At 41.2% G+C, this 18,830-nt stretch overlaps 1 protein-coding gene across 4 annotated transcripts in view; it reads left to right on the top strand.

Moving 5' to 3' along the window:
• The window catches only part of TAB2 (TGF-beta activated kinase 1 (MAP3K7) binding protein 2), a 99,516-nt gene that overhangs the window by 42,672 nt on the left and 38,014 nt on the right, over positions 1–18,830 (top strand). For 3 of the 4 annotated variants that reach the window (XM_051836814.3, XM_051836815.3, XM_051836813.3), the window contains one exon: positions 16,214–16,404. In XM_051836814.3, the coding sequence (XP_051692774.1) occupies positions 16,303–16,404 (102 nt within the window). In that variant the 5' untranslated portion in view covers positions 16,214–16,302. Of the gene's footprint in view, positions 1–10,069; positions 10,406–16,213; positions 16,405–18,830 lie in introns of all 4 variants that reach the window. The other variant, XM_089333644.1, reaches the window with a different exon arrangement.

Genomic DNA, 18,830 nt, shown 5'->3' with positions numbered 1-18,830 from the left:
ACTTACGTAGAGAATTTGATTTGTGAGTAGGGGTTGGTTTAAGGGGTAGAATTGGACTGATGAGTGGAAGAGGCAGTCTGGCAGAATTTTTCTTTAACCTCTTCAGTAACACATTTTCATAAGATAACTTCCCAGATCCTGTCAACTCAGGATTTCATGGTTTACAGAAAAAAAATTATCACTGCTGGTGGTCATTGTGGAAACTGAAATGTAATTTTAGGTTATATGGAAATGGAAAGGTCTTCTCCTTACCTTTTTGTCCATAAGCTGAGGGAGAATCTGCAGTTGAGAAGTGAATTTTATTTGTTTCTTCCTACTATTTGGATATTCAACATGAACTGTATTTTATTCCTTGTTAAAATAAATTTGTTGCAGTAAAACTCACAGTCACATGAGAATCTGATAAAAATACAATGATATCTATATAGTTTTGTAATAATATTAGACTTCAGTGTTAATACCACTAAGCTAGCACTTAGGCACCTGGTACTGTTGGAGGTTTCAGGATGCTTTTTCAGTTTCCCAGTGAGACAAGTAGTCCCACAGCTGTGGAGAAGGCAGGCTCTGATGCTCAGAGAGCTCCTTCCATAGCCTGCAACCAGGGTAGCATGCTGCCCTGTTTGCTAATGCTTTGTTCCTTTGTAGTTTGTGCAAATTTCATGCAAGCACCAAAAAATGTACAAGGAGAAGGAGGAAGTCTGGGTCTCTCCCTGTTCAAACCACTGCTATTCTCCTTCCTCAGACATCATCATTTTGCCTCTGTCTTTCACAGTTAGCTTTGATGTGCATCCAGGATGGAAAATCACTAGTGGGTGCTAGCAAGCAAGATGCTCTACTGGGGCTAGGGAGTGACAGGGGAGGGGCGTAGATACCTTTCATTCTTAAAATAAAAATGAAATCTAAAAGCTTGTATTTTCACCTGGAATATGGTGAATATTTACTGTTAAGTTCATGTGCTAAGGAAGTAATCTAAATATGGAAATATTAAATGTACAAAAAAGGGCTTAATGTAGCTTTTAGAAAAAATATTAGATACAACCTAATTACTGGTTTATAAGAAGGAATAAAGAATAGTATATGTACTTGGTGAACTGTTATGCAGTCATTTTAAACAGTGTCTATTTTCTAATTATTCCAAAGGTATGTTTTATTTCTCTCCTTTCTGTGTCTCCGTATGAGAATACTTCAAAAAGTTTGTGGAAAGTGAAATTAAAAGAGAGGCTTATTTGGTTGCAGTAATTCTTTTGAAATCTGTGTATTGTTTTAAAATTCATTTTTCATGAACTTTTCAAAGGCTGTGTGCATGTTGTGTGGGAGAGTCTAGGGAGACAAAATATACCTTTTTGTATATTTATAGAGTATAATTTGTACTTTTATGTGTACTCTGTATGTAGAGAGAGATATATACATATATATTTTAATGAAGATGGATCACTGCAAAAACTTTTTCAAACTATATTGATACATAAAAGTTCAATTCTGCTTCTCTGCCATTTGCCTTCTCTCTCTTTTTTTTTTAAGATTTATTTATTTATTTGCAAGTCAGAGTTACACAGAGAGAGGAGAGGCAGAGAGAGAGAGAGAGAGAGAGAGAGGTCTTCCATCCGATGGTTCACTCCGCAGATGGCTGCAACGGCTGGAGCTGTGCCGATCCCCAGGATCCAGGAGCTTCTTCCGGGTCTCCGAAGCGGGTGCAGGGGCCCAAGGGCTTGGGCCATCTTCTACTGCTTTCTCAGGCCATAGCAGAGAGCTGGACAGGAAGCAGAGCAGCCAGGTCTCACACCGATGCCCATGTGGGATGCCAGCGCTTTAGGCCGGGGCGTTAACCCACTGCGCCACCGCGCTGGCCCTTCGCCTTCTCTTGATGTCTAGATAAAACTTAGTTTTCTCCACACTGTTCTTCAATGGGTATCAATTTCTTTTTAACATTCTTTTTAACATTAAAAACGCAGTTATACACCTGTAACTGATCCCAGCTTCTGCTATCCAAAATGATGTCATGCCTTAGCGTGTATGGTTATTTCTTTTGAGCACATCTTACCGAACTTATTTTATCTGTATTCCTTTCTGTTACCACACCAGTTTGTTTATTTGATCCTATAGAAAGAAGTAGGTAAGTGAGCATTTTGTAGGGCCTAATTTTGCATTTTGCAGGTCTCAAAACTTATTGATTAGGGGCCGGCCCTGTGGCTCAGCGGATTAAATCCCCAGCATGCAGCGCCGGCATCCCATAGGGGAGCCAGTTTGAGTCCCAGCTGCTCCACTTCGACCCAGCTATCTGCTAATACACCTGGAAAAGCAGTGGAAGGTGGCCCAGGTCCTTGGGACCCTGCACCCACAAGGGAGACCTGGAAAAGGCCCGTGGCTCCTGGCTCCTGGCTTCGGATCAGCTCAGCTCCGGCCATTGCAGCCATCTGGGGAGTGAACCAGCAGATCGGAGATCTCTCTCTCTCTCTCTGTCTCTTTCTCTGTCTCTCAGTAACTCTGTCTTTAAAATAAATAAAATCTTTAAAAACAAAAACCTTTATTGATCAAATAAGTACTTAGTATTTTAGGAAGCTAGATTGTGTAAAATTATGTTGTAAAATTTAATCTAAAGTTCAGAACTTCAGATAATCTTGGGATATATAACATCTTTAAGCCACCTTTCTCCCTCCCCCAATCTAAACTGCAAAAGACTGGATGTAAAACACATCATTTCCCCCTTTTCATTAAATGTTTTTAAATATAAAATATAACATTGTTGAATTATCATCAGTTGCTTTTTAAATTGTGTATGTTTTTAGTAAACCAAGAAGGTATATGATGAAAAGTAAACCTCTCTTAATTGCCTTCCCCATAGGCAGCCAGTATTACCAGTTCTTCGATATCCTCCCCGAGATACTTTGTGCATGTAAAAACCTGGGTGTGTTTAATATATGTGCCTCAACAGTACAGAGCTCTGCTCTGCACATAGAAGCAATTGTTTCTTAAGTGAATAGTATATCTTGGGAACTAATCCATATTAACACCTTGTTCTTTACAAGAAGTTTTTTAAAAATTTTGACAGAGAGAGAGAGAGAGAGATTGATCGATCTTCCATCTAGTAGTTTACTCCCCAAATGCCTGCAATAGCCAGGGCTGAACCAGGCCAAAGCCAGGAGCCAGGAACACTATCCCAGTCTTCCACATGGGTGGCAGGAACCCAAGCAGTTATGCCATCATCTGCTGCCTCCCAGGTTCATTAGCAGAAAGCTGGATTGGAATGCTGAGGTGAGACTTATCCCAGCCACTCTGAAACAGTGGGATGCAGGCATCCCAAGCAGTGGCTTAGCCCCCTGTGCCACAATGCTTACCCCCTCATTTTTTAATAGCTATATAGTAATCTATTATATGAATGAACACAGTTTATATATAGTACTGTTAACAGATATTTCGTTTGTTTTTGGTGAGTCATATTGCAAACAGTGCTGTGATAAATATATTTAATTGCCCATGTGACTGTATCTACAAACAGATTCAGTAAAGGAGAATCATGAAGTCAAAGTGTATGTGCCATTTAAAATTGATGAGATTGCTCGGTTGGCACAGACTGCACTGTCAGTGTCTGTCACTGCCTGCTTCCTTTCGCACTCACCTTTAAATAATGTATTAACATTTGCATGGCAGTGGTTGCTTGTAATAAACCAAAAGTTTCTGCCATTTCACTGCCCTGATAACACTATTTTTTGGTTTGTTTTCCTTCTCATTTTAATTTTCCCCAATGAAAATAATAATCTACTTGATAATATATTGTCTGGTTTTGCCAAAAATTGTATGCCTCTTTCCTTGTATTTTCTGAGGTTTTAAAATTTTAATGTTTATATAAGTTCCCCAAAACTTATGCTTTTTAGTTTTTTCTAGGGTTTTTGTTTTAGGATACTATACAGTGAACTTACTTGTGTATATATTATTAAATTTATATGGAATTATTTCCTAAGGATAAATTGCTAAGACAGAAAGATATCACTGCCTTTTTTTCTTAATCATTGCCCTTTTTTTAATTTTTTAATTTATTTGACAGGTAGAGTTGTAGACAGTGAGAGAGAGAGACAGAGAGAAAGGTCTTCCCTCCGTTGGTTCACTCTCCAAATGGCCACCATGGCGGGCGCTATGCCGATCCAAAGCCAGGAGCCAGGTGCTTCTTCCTGGTCTCTCATGCAGGTGCAGGGGCCCAAGCACTCAGACCATCCTCCACTGCCCTTCTGGGCCACAGCAGAGAGCTGGACTGGAAGAGGAGCAACCGGGACTAGACTAGAACCCGTTGCCTGGCCCTATCACTGCCTTTTGATTACCTTATTTACATGACAGCATTTCTCCATGGGTTTTCTACCTCAAAATGTTTATGGTTAAGTGGGAAATAGTGAACCTGCCACCGCCACTCCACATTCACAGTGCATATTAAAGTCCAGCGGTGAGCCAGCGCTGCGGCTCACTAGGCTAATCCTCCGCCTAGCGGCGCCGGTACACTGGGTTCTAGTCCTGGTCGGGGCGCCGGATTCTGTCCTGGTTGCCCCTCTTCCAGGCCAGCTCTCTGCTGTGGCCCGGGAGTGCAGTGGAGGATGGCCCAAGTCCTTCGGCCCTGCACCCCATGGGAGACCAGGAGAAGCACCTGGCTCCTGCCTTCGGATCAGCGCGGTGCGCTGGCTGCGGCGGCCATTGGAGGGTGAGCCAACGGCAAAAAGGAAGACCTTTCTCTCTGTTCTCTGTCTCTCTCTCTCACTGTCCACTCTGCCTGTGGAAAAAAAAAAAAAAGTCCAGCGGTGAAGACACCTCCTTAACACTGAGCCACAGCATCTCTGAAGCATACTGCCACTAAAATCTTGTTTTGGTAACATCTGACAGCAGCCCTTGCAAATGCATGTAGAGAAATGATTGATGACACAGTGGGATGTTTAGTTTTCAGTTTTAAGTCTTAGAACCTGTTCACATACTTCTTAATCTAATCAGTGACACTGCTCACACACTTCTTGATTTAATCATGATATGTTCTCTCGTGTCTGTGATAATTCCAGACAACTTACTTCTATGATAGATGTCATAGTTAGTTCCTCTTCACTACATAAAAATATTGGAAACTATCATCATCAGGTATTCATGGAAAACTTAGTGTGGCCTCATTGAAATAGGATATCAGATGCCACTGCTTTGCAGGTAAAGCCACCTCCTGCGTCATCAGCATCCCATATGGATGCAGGTTCAAATGCCATTTGTTCCACTTCTCATCCAGCTCCCTGCTTATGTGCCTAGGATAACCCATGGAAGATGGCCCAAGTTTTTGGGTCCTTGCACACATGTGGGACACCCAGCTGAAGCTTCCTCCTTGCTCAGCCCTGGCCATTGCAGCCATCTGGGAAGTGAACCAGCAGATGGAAGATTCTTCTCTGTCTCTGTAGTTCTGACTTTCAAATAAATCTTTAAAAAATTAAAATCTAATGACACTGTAACCAAAATTGAGGATTGATGAAGTCAAGACCCAACTTCTTGTATAGATTATGAAAATAAGCAACAGTTAAACAAGGCTGCAGAAATAAGATGATGTCATAAGCCTGTTTCAGGCTCCTCTGAGAGAATACCATCAACTGGGTAACTTGTTAACAGCCGTTTTATTTCTCAACAGTTCTGTAGGTTTAAGAAGTTCCAGATCAGAGAGCCATTCCTTTCAGTATCTGAGGACCTGCCTTCTGGTTCATAGTTGTTGTCTTCTAGCTGTGTTTTAGGTGATGGAACAGGCAGATGAGCTCTCTTAGGCCTCTATTGTAAGGGCCCTAACCCCATTCATGAGGCTTCCACCCTCACACATCACCTCCTATACCATCCCATTGCTGGCTGGGATCTCAGGTATGTCTGGGAGACAGAAACCTTCAGACTGTAGCAGGCAAGGGTGGATCTAAAGCAAAAAAGTCAGATCATAAGTAAATTCAATAAGAAAATGTTGACATCAAGCCCTGAATTGAGTATTCACTATTGGAATGTGGAATTAGGAGGTTTAGGAGCTTTTGGAGTTATTTTGAGTCTGAAATGGATTTGTTTGAGTTTGTTTTGAGTCAAATGGATTCAGTATTTTTTTTTTTTTAATTTATTTGAAAGAGTTACAGAGAGAGAGGTAGAGACAGAGAGAGAGAGATCTTCCATCCGATGGTTCACTCCCCAAATGGCTGCAATGGCCGGAGCTATGCTGATCCGAAGCCAGGAGCAAGGAGCTTCTTCCAGGTCTCCCATGTGGGTGCAGAGGCCCAAGGACCTGGGCCATCTCCTACTGCTTTCCCAGGCCATAGAAGAGAGCTGGATAGGAAGAGGAGCAGCTGGGACTAGAACAGGCGCCCATATGGGATGCTGGCGCTTCAGGCCAGGGCTTTAACCTGCTGTGCCATAGTGCCTGCCCCTGGCTTCAGTATTAAAATCTATATAACTGATTTATTACAAATAGACTTTCACTTTTTTCATAGAATTTTTTACAGTACTTTATCAAAATTTACCTGACATTTCAAAAGACCATATAGTATTTTTTAGTGTTTCTGATATGATACCTTGAATATTTCATCCATTGGTGTGTGTTACATTTGTAGCAGACTAATGGTAACAAATTTAAATATTCTTTAATTACTTTTTACTTTTTTTAAAAGATATTTATTTATTTATTTGAAAGTCAGAGTTACACAGGGAGAGAAGGAGAGGCAGAGAGAGAGAAAGAGAGATCTTCCATAGATGACTCACTGCCAAATTGGCCAATCTGGAGCCAGGAGCCTCCTCCGGGTCTCCTACGCAGGTGCAGGGGCTCAAGGACTCCGGCTATCTTCCACTGCTTTCCCATGCCATAGCAGAGAGCTGAATGGGAAGTGGAGCAGCTGGGTCTTGAACCGGCGCCCATATGGGATACTGGCACTTCAGGCCAGGGCTTTAACCCGCTCCGCCACAGCACCGGCCTCTTGGGTTGTTTTAAAGATAGACTCTATGTCATTGGTAGTCTTCTGTCTCACTGCAATGTGTGTGCACATTTTTTTTGTTTTTATTTTTCCCTTACTGAATTTAGTGTGGCTCTATGTCATTGGTAGTCTTCTGTCTCACTGCAATGTGTGTGCACATTTTTTTTGTTTTTATTTTTCCCTTACTGAATTTAGTGTGGCTCCCCCCATCCCCAACACACATATGTGTTTCAGGACATGTGTCTTCAACCGCTGTCTCTGAACCTTGCCTCTCCTTCATTGTTTCATAGCTTTCCTGCTGGAAGTCCTTCATTAGATACATGTTTTTGCTCTAATATGTTTATTTCTTTTCATACATTAATTTGCCTTATAAACTCTGTGCTCTCTGGTTGCTGTTGTGGTAACTGTCTCCCAGTTCTCCAGTCTTTCTGTTCTCAAGCCTCTTCTGCTGTTGGATTTTGCAATTTGGTGATGATATTCTAGTTTCCAGAAGTCCTCCTTGATCCTTTTGATCTGCATTTTTACTTTGTATTTTATCTTTGTGGTTTCTTTTCCTTCTTTTATCTTTGCAATCATTTTAAATACTTCTGTTTTATAGCTTCCTGCAGGTTGTTCTGTTGTCTTGCATTCTTAGATTCTAATCAGGCAGTTGGTACCTCTGATTCTTACTCATGGTGGATTATTTCTTTGTGGTTTTGTATTTTATTTATCATGAGTTAATCTTCAGCTTGACTTTGTTTTTAACTTCTAGGAATCATTTGCTGCCAGATTAAAGTATTCTTCCATAATGATTTTGCATTTGTTTTTGCCAGGAACCCCCATGGTATCATAGCCACAGACTGACTTTTATTTTTCATTTTTTTATTTTTTTAAGATTTATTTTACTTGAAAGTCACAGTTACAGAGAGAGAGAGAGAATCTTCCATCTGCTGGTTCACTCCCCAGATAGCCTCAACAGCTGGAGCTTGGCTGATCCGAAGCCAGGAGCTTCTTCCGGGTCTCCCACGTGGGTGCAGGGTCCCAAGGAGTTGGGCCATCTTCTACTACTATCCCAGGCCATGGCAGAGAGCTGGATTGGAAGTGGAACAGACAAGTCTCAAACTGGCACCCATATGGCGGCTTTACCCACTATGCCACAGTGCTGGCCCCACAGACTTTCTTTTTGAAGTGTCTTCTCTACACCGTAGTATAAATTTTCATTCCACACATGTGTATGGTGCAGGCATGTGACTTTAATTTTTTAAGGGAGACTTTTCCTTCTTGAATCCATGGTTCTTGTGACCTTCATCCGTCCTTGTGGCTTCTGTGTGGCAGTGGATAGAGGCTGGACTGCTTTGACAGCAATAAGGAAAACTTTCCAGAATCTAGGCTTTATAAAATGACCTCATTTAGATAAAGATGTCTCATGGACATAGAGTCTGTCTACCCTCCATATATCATTGAAAGCCCAGTACCAATGTGTCCAGCTCTAGTAACTAGTACTCCGCCCTCTCCTAACTCCGCCTCCTCTTCTGGGTATCACCACAGCATTTTGACTTTGCTTTGGTTACGATGGCTTTCAATTCTGGCTTTGTTCCTGGCACCAGGCCATTTTTTTTTTACGAGCTCTGCTGTGTGTTGAAGCAAATATAAGAAATTTTTCAGTAGTTCTAGTTGTTTGTAACAAGAGAGTCTGAAGTATTTCAGTACACCACCATGTCAGAGCTGAAGCCATATGTTTTTTCACCAAAGCAAGAATAAATATTCCTAAATGATATTTTGGAGTATCATTGAGATAATAATGTGTGTAAGTATTCTCCTATAATTATATTAATATGATGGAAGCACAGGTATAAATTTTTCTAAATAACCCTAGACACCTTTGATAAATTCAACTCTGGGGGCCGGCACTGTGGTGCAGCGCATTAATGCCCTGGTCTGAAGCACTGGCATCCCATATGGGCGCTGGTTCAAGTCCCGGCTGCTCCACTTCTGATCCAGCTCTCTGCTATGGCCTGGGAGAGCAATAGAAGATGGCCCAAATCCTTGGGCCCCTGCACCCACGTGGGAGACCCGGAAGAGGCTCCTGGCTTCGGATCGGCACAGCTCTGGCCATTGCAGCCAGTTGGGGAGTGGACCAGCAGATGGAAGACCTCTCTCTCTCTCTGCCTCTGCTCTCTCTGTGTAACTCTGACTTTCAATAGATCTTTAAAAAATAAATAAATAAATAAATTTGACTCTGTAAACCTGTTATATTTCATTTCCTAATCTTTTATTTAAAAATTGTGTACCAGTTTTGATAAATCAGTGCTATTGGTATATAGATATTTTGTTTGCTTTTTTGTGCATATCAGATTTTTACATCAGAAGATGAGGACCTTTTAAAGAAATTTAATAACTGGAGTTTGGCACAATTTAAATAATGCAGTAATTTCCTCTCTCCAAAAAATTTTATCAAACTGCCTCATCTTATTTGTGGGCCTTGGTAAGGGGTGAATTGTCAGGCGTGTTCACCTTTAGTCTTCTATAGATTTTTTCCTATCTTTTAAGTTGTTGCTTGGATGCTTGTTTGTTTGAACGTCTTCTCAGGCAGTTTATTTACTGTGAGGTAATATATCTCACCTAAACGTATAGCTGCAGTAGTGGTGGCTCTCCCCTCCTGCTGCCTTCCTTTTTCTCTTGTTCTCCCAGGGTTACAATTTTGAGAGCTTTTCTGTTTTGTTGGACTTGATGGGAGGTCACCTTGAGTCACATTTGATTCATATTGTACAGTTTGTTCATAAAAAACATAGTTTTCTTCTTGAATCGCTAATATGGAAAAGAACATTGGAGAGACAGTCCCTGCCTCATTAGAAATGGAGTAACTAGGCTAACAGCACTTTTAGGGGGTAGGGGGAACTAATATAAATATAGAATATTGTTTAAGCAAAAAATAGGAAGTAACTGGGCGGAGAAGCAGAGGTTGAGGGGTGTGTGTGTGTGTGTGTGTATGTGTGTTGAGACTGAATTGCAAAACTGTATTTTCTATAGTAAAAAAAAATCCATAATGTTTAAAATTGAAAATTCAAGCAACAGTTCTATCTCTCTTGTTTTTTCTTTTGAAGATGGATTTAAAACATTTTCATTCTTTTGTTTATTTGAGAGAGAGAGAGAGAGAATCTCCCATCCCCTGGTTCGCTCCCCTGCTGTCTGCACCTGCCAGGCCTGGGCCAAGTAGATGCCTGGAGTAAGGAGCTCCACCCAGACCCCTGCCCACAGGCCAGAGAGCCTGCCCCGAAAGCCAGCACTTGCTGCCTCCTGGGATACACACCAGTAGAAGACAAGTTGAGAGCAGAGCCAAGTCTCGAACCCAGGCACTCATGTGAGATGCCAGTATCTCCAGCCAAGCACCTGCTCCCTATAGTCTGCAAGAATACAGAGAACCCGCTCAGTGTTGACAAGGATTGCCTCTGCCAAGCAGGAATTAGGGGTAAAGGCAAGAGGTAAGGAAACTGCTGGTTTCCTTGATAGAGCTTTGTAGCACCTTTACATGTTTACATGTTTTCTTCTTTAGAAATAAGTTTTCAGTTTAGAATAGTGTCATGTTTCCCAAATAAAAAGTTAATTATTAAGATGCTAAAAAAAATCAGTATTTAAACATTCTGCTTACATTTTGTGGGTGGAAGGAGTGTTGACCCTTAAGGAAAAAAAAGTGGATATATAATGTGTTAGCCATAATATAACCAAGAATGTTGTACGTGTTCTGAAATTATACAACATAGTAGGTTTATCTCATGTATGTTAACATTAATGCCAACTCTGGAGATGGCTTTCAGATTTCTTTTTTTTTTTTTTTAACTTTTATTTAATGAATATAAATTTCCAAAGTACAGCTTCTGGATTACAATGGCTCCCCCCCCCCCATAACTTCCCTCCCACCCCCAACCCTCCCCTTTCCCTCTCCTTCCCCCCTTCCATTCACATCAAGATTCATTTTCAATTCTCTTTATATACAGAAGATCAGTTTAGCATATATTAAGTAAAGATTTCAACAGTTTGCACCCACATAGAAACACAAAGTGAAAAATACTGTTTGAGTACTAGTTATAGCATTAAATCACAATGTACAGCACATTAAGGACAGAGATCCTACATGAGGAGTAAGTGCACAGTGACTCCTGTTGTGGACTTAACAAATTGACACTCTTGTTTATGGCATCAGTAATCACCCTAGGCTCTTGTCATGAGTTGCCAAGGCTATGGAAGCCTTGAGTTCACCAACTCTGATCATATTTAGACAAGGTCATAGTCAAAGTGGAAGTTCTCTCCTCCCTTCAGAGAAAGGTACCTCCTTCTTTGATGACCCATTCTTTCCACTGGGATCTCACTCGCGGAGATCTTTCATTTAGGTTTTTGTTTGTTTTTTTGTTTGTTTGTTTTGCCAGAGTGTTTTGGCTTTCCATGCCTGTAATACTCTCATAGGCTTTTCAGCCAGATCCGCATGCCTTAAGGGCTGATTCTGAGGCCAGAGTGCTGTTTAGGACATCTGCCATTCTATGGGTCTGCAGTGTATCTCACTTCCCATGTTGGATCATTCTCTCCCTTTTTTATTCTATCAGTTAGTATTTGCAGACACTAGTCTTGTTTATGTGCTCCCTTTGGCTCTTAGTCCTATCATTATGATCAATTGTGAATAGAAATTGATCACTGGGACTAGTGAGATGGCATTGGTATATGCCACCTTGATGGGATTGAATTGGAATCCCCTGGTATGTTTCTAACTCTACCGTTTGAGGTAAGTCATCTTGAGCATGTCCCGAATTGCACATCTCTTCCCTCTCTTATTCCCACTCTTATATTTAACAGCGATCACTTTTCAGTTAAGTTTCAACACTTAAGAAGAATTGTGTATTGATTACAGTATTCAACCAAAAGTATGAAGTAGAACAAACAAACAAAAAAATACTAAGAGGGATAACATATTAAGTTGTTCATCAACAGTCAGGGCAAGGGCTGATCAAGTCACTGTTTCTCATAATGCTGAGTGAATTAAGCCAGTCCCAAAGGGACAAATATCATATGTTCTCCCTGATCAGCGACAACTAACTGAGCACCAAAGGGGAAACTTGTTGAAGTGAAATGGCCACTATGAGAAACAGTGACTTGATCAGCTCTTGTCCTGACTGTTGATGTACAATGTAATACTTTATCCATCTTAGTATTTTTTTTTGTTCTAGTACTATTGGTTGAACTCTGTAATTAACACACAATTATTCTTAGGTGTTTAAATTTTAACTGAAAAGTGATCCCAGTTAGGAATTTGGAAAACATTATGCTGAGTGAAATAAGCCAGTCCCAAAGGGACAAATATCATATGTTCTCCCTGATCGGTGACAACTAACTGAGCACCAAAAAGGAAACCTGTTCAAGTGAAATGAACACTATGAGAAACGGTGACTTGATCGGCTTTCTGTAGTTTGCTTGCTAGACCTTCACTTATCATTCCAGGCCAAGTTCATCAAGCAGGTCAAACTGCAGGTTTTCTCTGTGTTTTAGCTACCCAAGCCAACTGCTACCTGCTCTGCCGCCAAAAGCCATTTAAAAATGGAAAGTCACACTTGCTGTTCCTTAAAGTGCTGGACTCTGTCTTCTCCCTTCCACTTCTGTTTCTGCATCAAGTCGTTGTTGTTTGTACTTTGTTTGGTGTTTAAAGTTGTTATTCATGAAACAGTGTAATAAGAACTACTTTGTCTTTACAAGAAGTGAAACACTTGAAATAAAATTGTACATTTGAATAATTTTGTTTTTTACTTGATATTGTTTATCAGAAAAGCAGGCCAGCAAGGCTGACATTGTGGCGTAGTGGGTTAAGCTGCCGCTTGCGGTACGCAGTGCTGGCTGCAGTCCCAGCAGCTTCATTTTCAGTCCAGCTCTCTGCTGCTGTGCCTCTAAGAGCAGCAGATGCTGGCCCAAGTGCTTGGGCCCCTGCCATCTTCACGGGAGACCAGGATGGGATTCCTGGCTCCTGGCTGTGGCCTGGTCCAGCCCTGGCTGTTGAAGCCTTTCAGGGCAGAAACCAGTGGATGGAGGATCTCTGTCTCTCTCTTTCTCTCTGTAACTGCCTGTGAAATAAATAATTGTAGGAAAAGAACCCAAGAAAAGCCAGCAAGTATGGTAATAGATTTCTGTGTATGTTTTAATGATGCAGTAAGTTGCAATTTGTTCTCGTGATTTGTGCTTTTCTAATAATAAAGATATTCATCAGACTGAAGATTTATCTCTCCTTCAAATTGTGTGTAAATTAGTATGCTTTCCAAATCTAGATTATTTGAAATGTTTTGCAAACAAAGTAATATGAAAGATGCATGGTGTAAATCTTTGACTTCACCCAACAAATATCACATCTTTTGTGAGTCAACAAGAACCTGTATCCTGGAGATACAGCAGTGTGCCTCAGCATCCCTGAACTGCTGCAGGCATTTGACCTAGCAGGTGAGATGCCTGCATCCCATATCAGAGCGCCTGGCTTCCATACCTGGTTCTGCCTCTGGACTCCAGCTTCCTGCTAATGCATATCCTGGGAGGCAGCCATGACAGCTCAAGTAAGTGGGTTCTTGCCCACCTACTTTAGACCTGGATTGAGTTCCAACCGCCTAGCTTCACCTTCAGCCCAGCCTGGGATCATTGTGGGCGTGTGGGTTGTGATCTGTTTTTCTCTGCCTGTCAAATAACTAAGTAAGTAAAAACTGTTCTAAAGTCCTTGATCCTGTGAAGCTAAGTTTTGGGGATAGGTAATGAATAAAACAAATGTCAGATAATGACAAATGCTATGAAGAAAAAGCAGTATGAGGATATGCTGGTGGGAGAGCCACAGAGGTGTGGCGTTCTTTTAGGTAGATTGATTGGCAGCTGTCTTTGAGGATGTGATATTTGATCCGAGATGTTAATGAAGTAGGAGAGAAAACCATGCAGGAGCCTGAGGAGAAAGTGTTTCCGGCAGAAGGAAGTCTGAAAGCTGTAAGTTAAGACTGAGATTGGCCGAAGATCGTTAGGAATTGAAGGACAAGGAGAGTGGTGCAGATGAAGTTGAGGGGATGGCAGTTGGCCAGGGACCTGGTGAGGACAGGTTCTGAGCAGGGGAGTGATTGGCTCTGATTTACTTCTCATAAGGATCAGCCAGTGGAGAAATGACTGGGGCTGGGGCCGGGGGTGTTGCTGGAACCAAGAATGGAGGTGGGGAAAAGACCAGTTAGAGACCCTCGCGGTTATCCTCTGGGTGAAGCAGTACGGTGGTGTGAACAAGAGCAGTAGCAGGTGTGAACGAGTAGTTAGATCGAAGAGACGTTTTGTAGATCTATCTAGTCAGTAAGGCTTGGTGGGACATCAAATGCAGAAATGATGGTACCATATAGCAAAATGCAAAACTAAGAAAGCGTCGGCTTGAGTTGGGGGGAATTAGAATGCAATTTTGTAAGTTTGAAGTGAGAAGTGGGTTTTAGATGTCAAAAAGATATCAGACAACTAGTCTGGAACTCAAGAAAATATTGGGGTTGGAGATGATTTTGCCAGGCCTCAGGATAAAGCTGCTATTTGAAGCAGTGTGTGAAGTTACCAAGAGAAATGTTAGTATAGTTGAAAAGAAACCCTGGAGCTGAACTCGATTAGTCCACCAGCATTTAAATGTCCAGAAAAGGAAGTAAATCCAGCAGAGAAAACGGAGAAGCTGCCACCAGTGGGTAGAGAGAAAACCAGAAGAGTGTAAATACCAGAAAGCGAGGGAAGAAATTGTTTCAAGAATGAAGGAGTGGTTGAATGGGTCAGAACCTGCAGCGATGTCTGGTAACATGAGAACTGGCACTCACAGTGGCTTCCACGACCTGAAGCTCCAGCATGTAATTTCGGTGGGGAAACCACAGGGAAATTTAAGCAGAGAAGCGTGTTAAAGGAGATCAGGAGGGTGGACACAAAGACGCTTAAGGGTAAATAACCCTTTTGAGGAGTTTTTGCCCAAATTGAGGAAATGGGTTGGTGGTTGGAGAGGACTCAAGGGAAATTGTCTTCAGATGAGCAATTCTGTAGCATATTTATCACCTCATAAATTATTTTTAAATGTCATTTACTAATTTCCAGTATTTCTCTTTCCGCAGCAGCCCATTTATAGAATCACTGCTTTGAGTGCTGAAATTGTGTGTTGAGTTTTAGATAGAAATAATTCAGGGGAAACTACAATGCAAATGGTTTGGTTTGGCATTGATTCCTTCTGTGACATGTAATAGCTAAAGTCACAGACAAAAGAACTGAGTAAAAGTTAATCAAGTAATAATAAAAAGCTGAAAGGCTTATTATGGATGATGTCTAAGTGAGCTTTTATTCTGTTGAGGTCTCAGGAGTTATAATAAATTACACAAAAATATTTTAATATCTATTATGCTGAAGACCATTTTATAAAGTGCTAAACAGTACAAGAGACCTAATTCCTACATTTGTAGAATTTACAGACTTGTAATTTTATAAGTGTGTGTAAATTAGGTTAAAAGATAACAAATAAGAATTTTTGTAATTACAAATAAGAAATTAGTTTTAAAAAGATTGTCTTCTTGTCAAATTTATCCTAAATTAAACTTAATTTTAAATATTTTATTTAGATTTTATATATTTATATCAAAGGTCCAGGATTAAGCATGTTCACATTTGGAACATTAAGAATAAAAATAAGGTGGTAGTTCTCAACTTTGGCCACATGTTAGAATCACCTGAGGAACTTTAAAAAAATACTCCCAGGACACTCCTCACCAGTTAAAGGATTATATATATCTGGAAAATAAAGCAAAATATCACCTGTATTGGGTTCTAGATCATTAAATCTTAAAGTATGCAAAGTTATTTAAAGAACGAAGTTTTTTCAGGATCCAACTTTAAGAATTTTAAGTACAGCAAATAAGATCACATACCCCAGACTGTCCTGTGATCATTAAGGAAAAAAAAAATCAGTAAAATTATTTAATCTCTAATCTCCCCTTTTAAACGAATGAGGGAAGACAACCTTGACCTTGACAACTATCTTATTTGAAGGCCTTTTGGCCCAGCGCTTATAGAGCATACAAATATGTGGGACTTAGTATAAAAGTTTGCCAAGAAAAGTTACATTGAAAAGACTATATGGGAAGCATTATAGGCCTAAGTGATACTTTGTAGTTTACGTTAAGTGCTGGGTGCTGAAGTACATAATCCTTTGTACTGAAATTTTAAATCCATAGCGGTATTCATTCTGTAATTAGTGCTCATTAAAATCTTTTTTCTTTCTTTCACAGAAAATGCTTGGACAGAAGAGATGAGTACTGTTTCCACTAAGGCCTAGAATTGCCTGCTGTACAGATAGTCCTGATCAGGCAACATACGAATGGCCCAAGGAAGCCACCAAATTGATTTTCAGGTTTTACATGACCTGCGACAGAAGTTCCCTGAAGTGCCTGAAGTCGTTGTGTCCAGGTGCATGCTGCAGGTCAGTGCTCCGTGCTTCCTCACCTGCTCTTACAAACCTGGAAGGAAACTCTGAAGTTAACTTCTTGCTGGCATTAGTGTGCTCTGAGAAAGAGATGAGCTTTGGTGTTTGACCGTTGGGGTGGCCTTTGGCAGGATGAGGCTCCCTGTACCCCATCTGTGGATGACACCTGCTGTGTAGAGTAGATGTAAGGATCAGATCTGAATGAAGAGCATTGATGAAGGATCCATACTTACCACGAGCTTGCTTCGTTTTCCCCCTTCCTTTATTACAAGCATATATTTTGGTGATAAAAAGACTTGAATTCATGCTTTGACAGTTCCTAGTAGTAATTTAATTAGCTGCTTTGGCCTCTGCTTTCTGGCCTTCATTTACTCAGCTGTACAATGGGAATAAAAGCTCTACAGAGGACTAAATTTGATAATGCAAGTACAGCAACTAACAGGATACCTGATTCACAGTGAGTGCTCAATAAATGTTAGCAGCCAATACTAATAGGAGTCATAATAATAGAAGGCCCATAATAAATATTTGATGAACAAATCAGTATTTCAGGGACCAGTGCAGTGGCGTAGTTGGTAAAGTCTCTGCCTGTGGCACCAGCATCCCATAAGGGTGCTGGTTTGTGTCCCAGCTGTTCTTCATCCAATCCAGCTCTCTGCCTATGGCCTGGGAATGCAGTGGAAAATGGCCCAAGTGCTTGGGCCCCTGCACCCATGTTGGAGACCCAGAAGCAGCTCCCGGCTCCTAGCTTCGGATGGGCTCAGTTCCAGCCATCGTAGCCATATGGGGAGTGAACCAGCAGAGGGAAGACTTCTCTCTCTGTCTTCTCCCTCTCTGTCTATAACTCTACCTCTCAAATAAATAAATAAAAATATTTTTTAAAAAATTTAAATTTTAAAAAAATATTTCACATTTGTTGGTATAGAATGTGAAAGTTGCAGCCGAAAAAGGAAAAAAAGATAGTAAAGGTAGAATCAGAATTTAAAGAAAGTTAAAGAGGAAAGAACAGAGACAGTGGGGGGAAGATAGTCTCCCCTTATTAGCCAAGTGTCCCTTCCTAGCTTTTCAAGTAAATGAGTTTTATGGTAAAATAAAGCTATCCTGCAAATGTTTGGCAAGTCATTGAAAAACTAACAGGAAAATCCTGTGTAGACTTTTCTGAAAAATTTCATCAACTTCATATTGAAAGAACTGGCCAAAACACTTCCCCGGAGCAGTGATAGACATTTTAATGTACCTTAGCTCCAAGTAAAATATAGAGCCTTTTGTAGAATTAGTGTATCATCCAAAAGGAAGAGCTGTAATGTACTCTTGTAATATGATCTTCAGTGTGCACTAAGAAAATAGCAGAGTGGCCCAGGAAGGCAGTGGAGGATGGCCCACGTGCTTGGGCCCCTGCACCCGCGTGGAAGACCAGGAGAAAGCACCTGGCTCCTGGCTCCTGGCTTCGGTTCGGCGTAGCTCCGACCATAGCAGCTGTGGGGAGCAACTCGGACTAGACTAAGTTACTGGAATTAAGACTTATTCTATGCATCTGCTCTCCCACAATATGGCGCTGAGAAGGGAGTAACAGCTTCTACACAGCTGCCTCCAGTTCAACCAATAAACTGTAGGACCTGCTCCTGATTGCAGGAGAGCAGCGTACTCAGCGTGTGGGTAGCAGAGTTGGGATTGGTGGAAGAGGACTATAAGGGAGGAGAGAGACAACATGCATCAGGAACATCTATCTGAAGGAACACCTGTGCAGCCCCCGAGAGAGCCGGCCGGCGGTGTGCCGCTCTCCTGCGGAAGTGGGGAAAGTGGCTAGGGGGAACCGCCCTTCCACGGAGGTGGAAGGGTCGGTAGCCAACCCGGGAAGAACCAGCAGCAAACCCGGGGAGGGCCGAGCAGACAAAACAGCGCAGGGTCCTGTGTCGTTCCTCCACGAAGAGGGGGAGTGACAAGCAGCCATTTGAGGGGTGAACCAACAGGAGGAAGATCTTTCTCTCTGTCTCTCTCTCTCTCTCACTGTCTAACTCTATCTGTCAAATAATAATAAGGATGTACTTTAAAAAAAAGAAAATAGCAGAACAGTGTTATTGACAGGGCAGAGGGGATATATACACATATATGTGAATTTTCCCTATTTGCATCAAGAAATACTGGAAGGATTAAAAACAAAATTAGTAAAAGATGGTTACCAATAGTGGGCAGGAAGGAACCGCCCAGATGGGAAAAGGATTTAAGATGGTAGTTTCTCAGCACAATGCCTTTTTTTATTGTTTTGATCTGTGTAAATTACCAATCTAAAAATAAAATAATAAAGCATGTTTTTCACCTTCCTCAAAAATAGAAAATAGGTTTTAGATTTCCTTTGCATACCTATTAGTATTGCCTTCACTATGTTAATCTGCTTTTATTTAAAAACATTTCTTCACATGCTT

This window comes from Oryctolagus cuniculus, chromosome 5, assembly GCF_051225735.1.
Source record: "Oryctolagus cuniculus isolate XC-2025 breed Fujian yellow rabbit chromosome 5, ASM5122573v1, whole genome shotgun sequence".
Classification (NCBI taxonomy): Eukaryota; Metazoa; Chordata; class Mammalia; order Lagomorpha; family Leporidae; genus Oryctolagus; species Oryctolagus cuniculus.
Note: the sequence above shows the minus strand (reverse complement) of the source record. Positions and strands in the feature narration are given on the sequence as shown.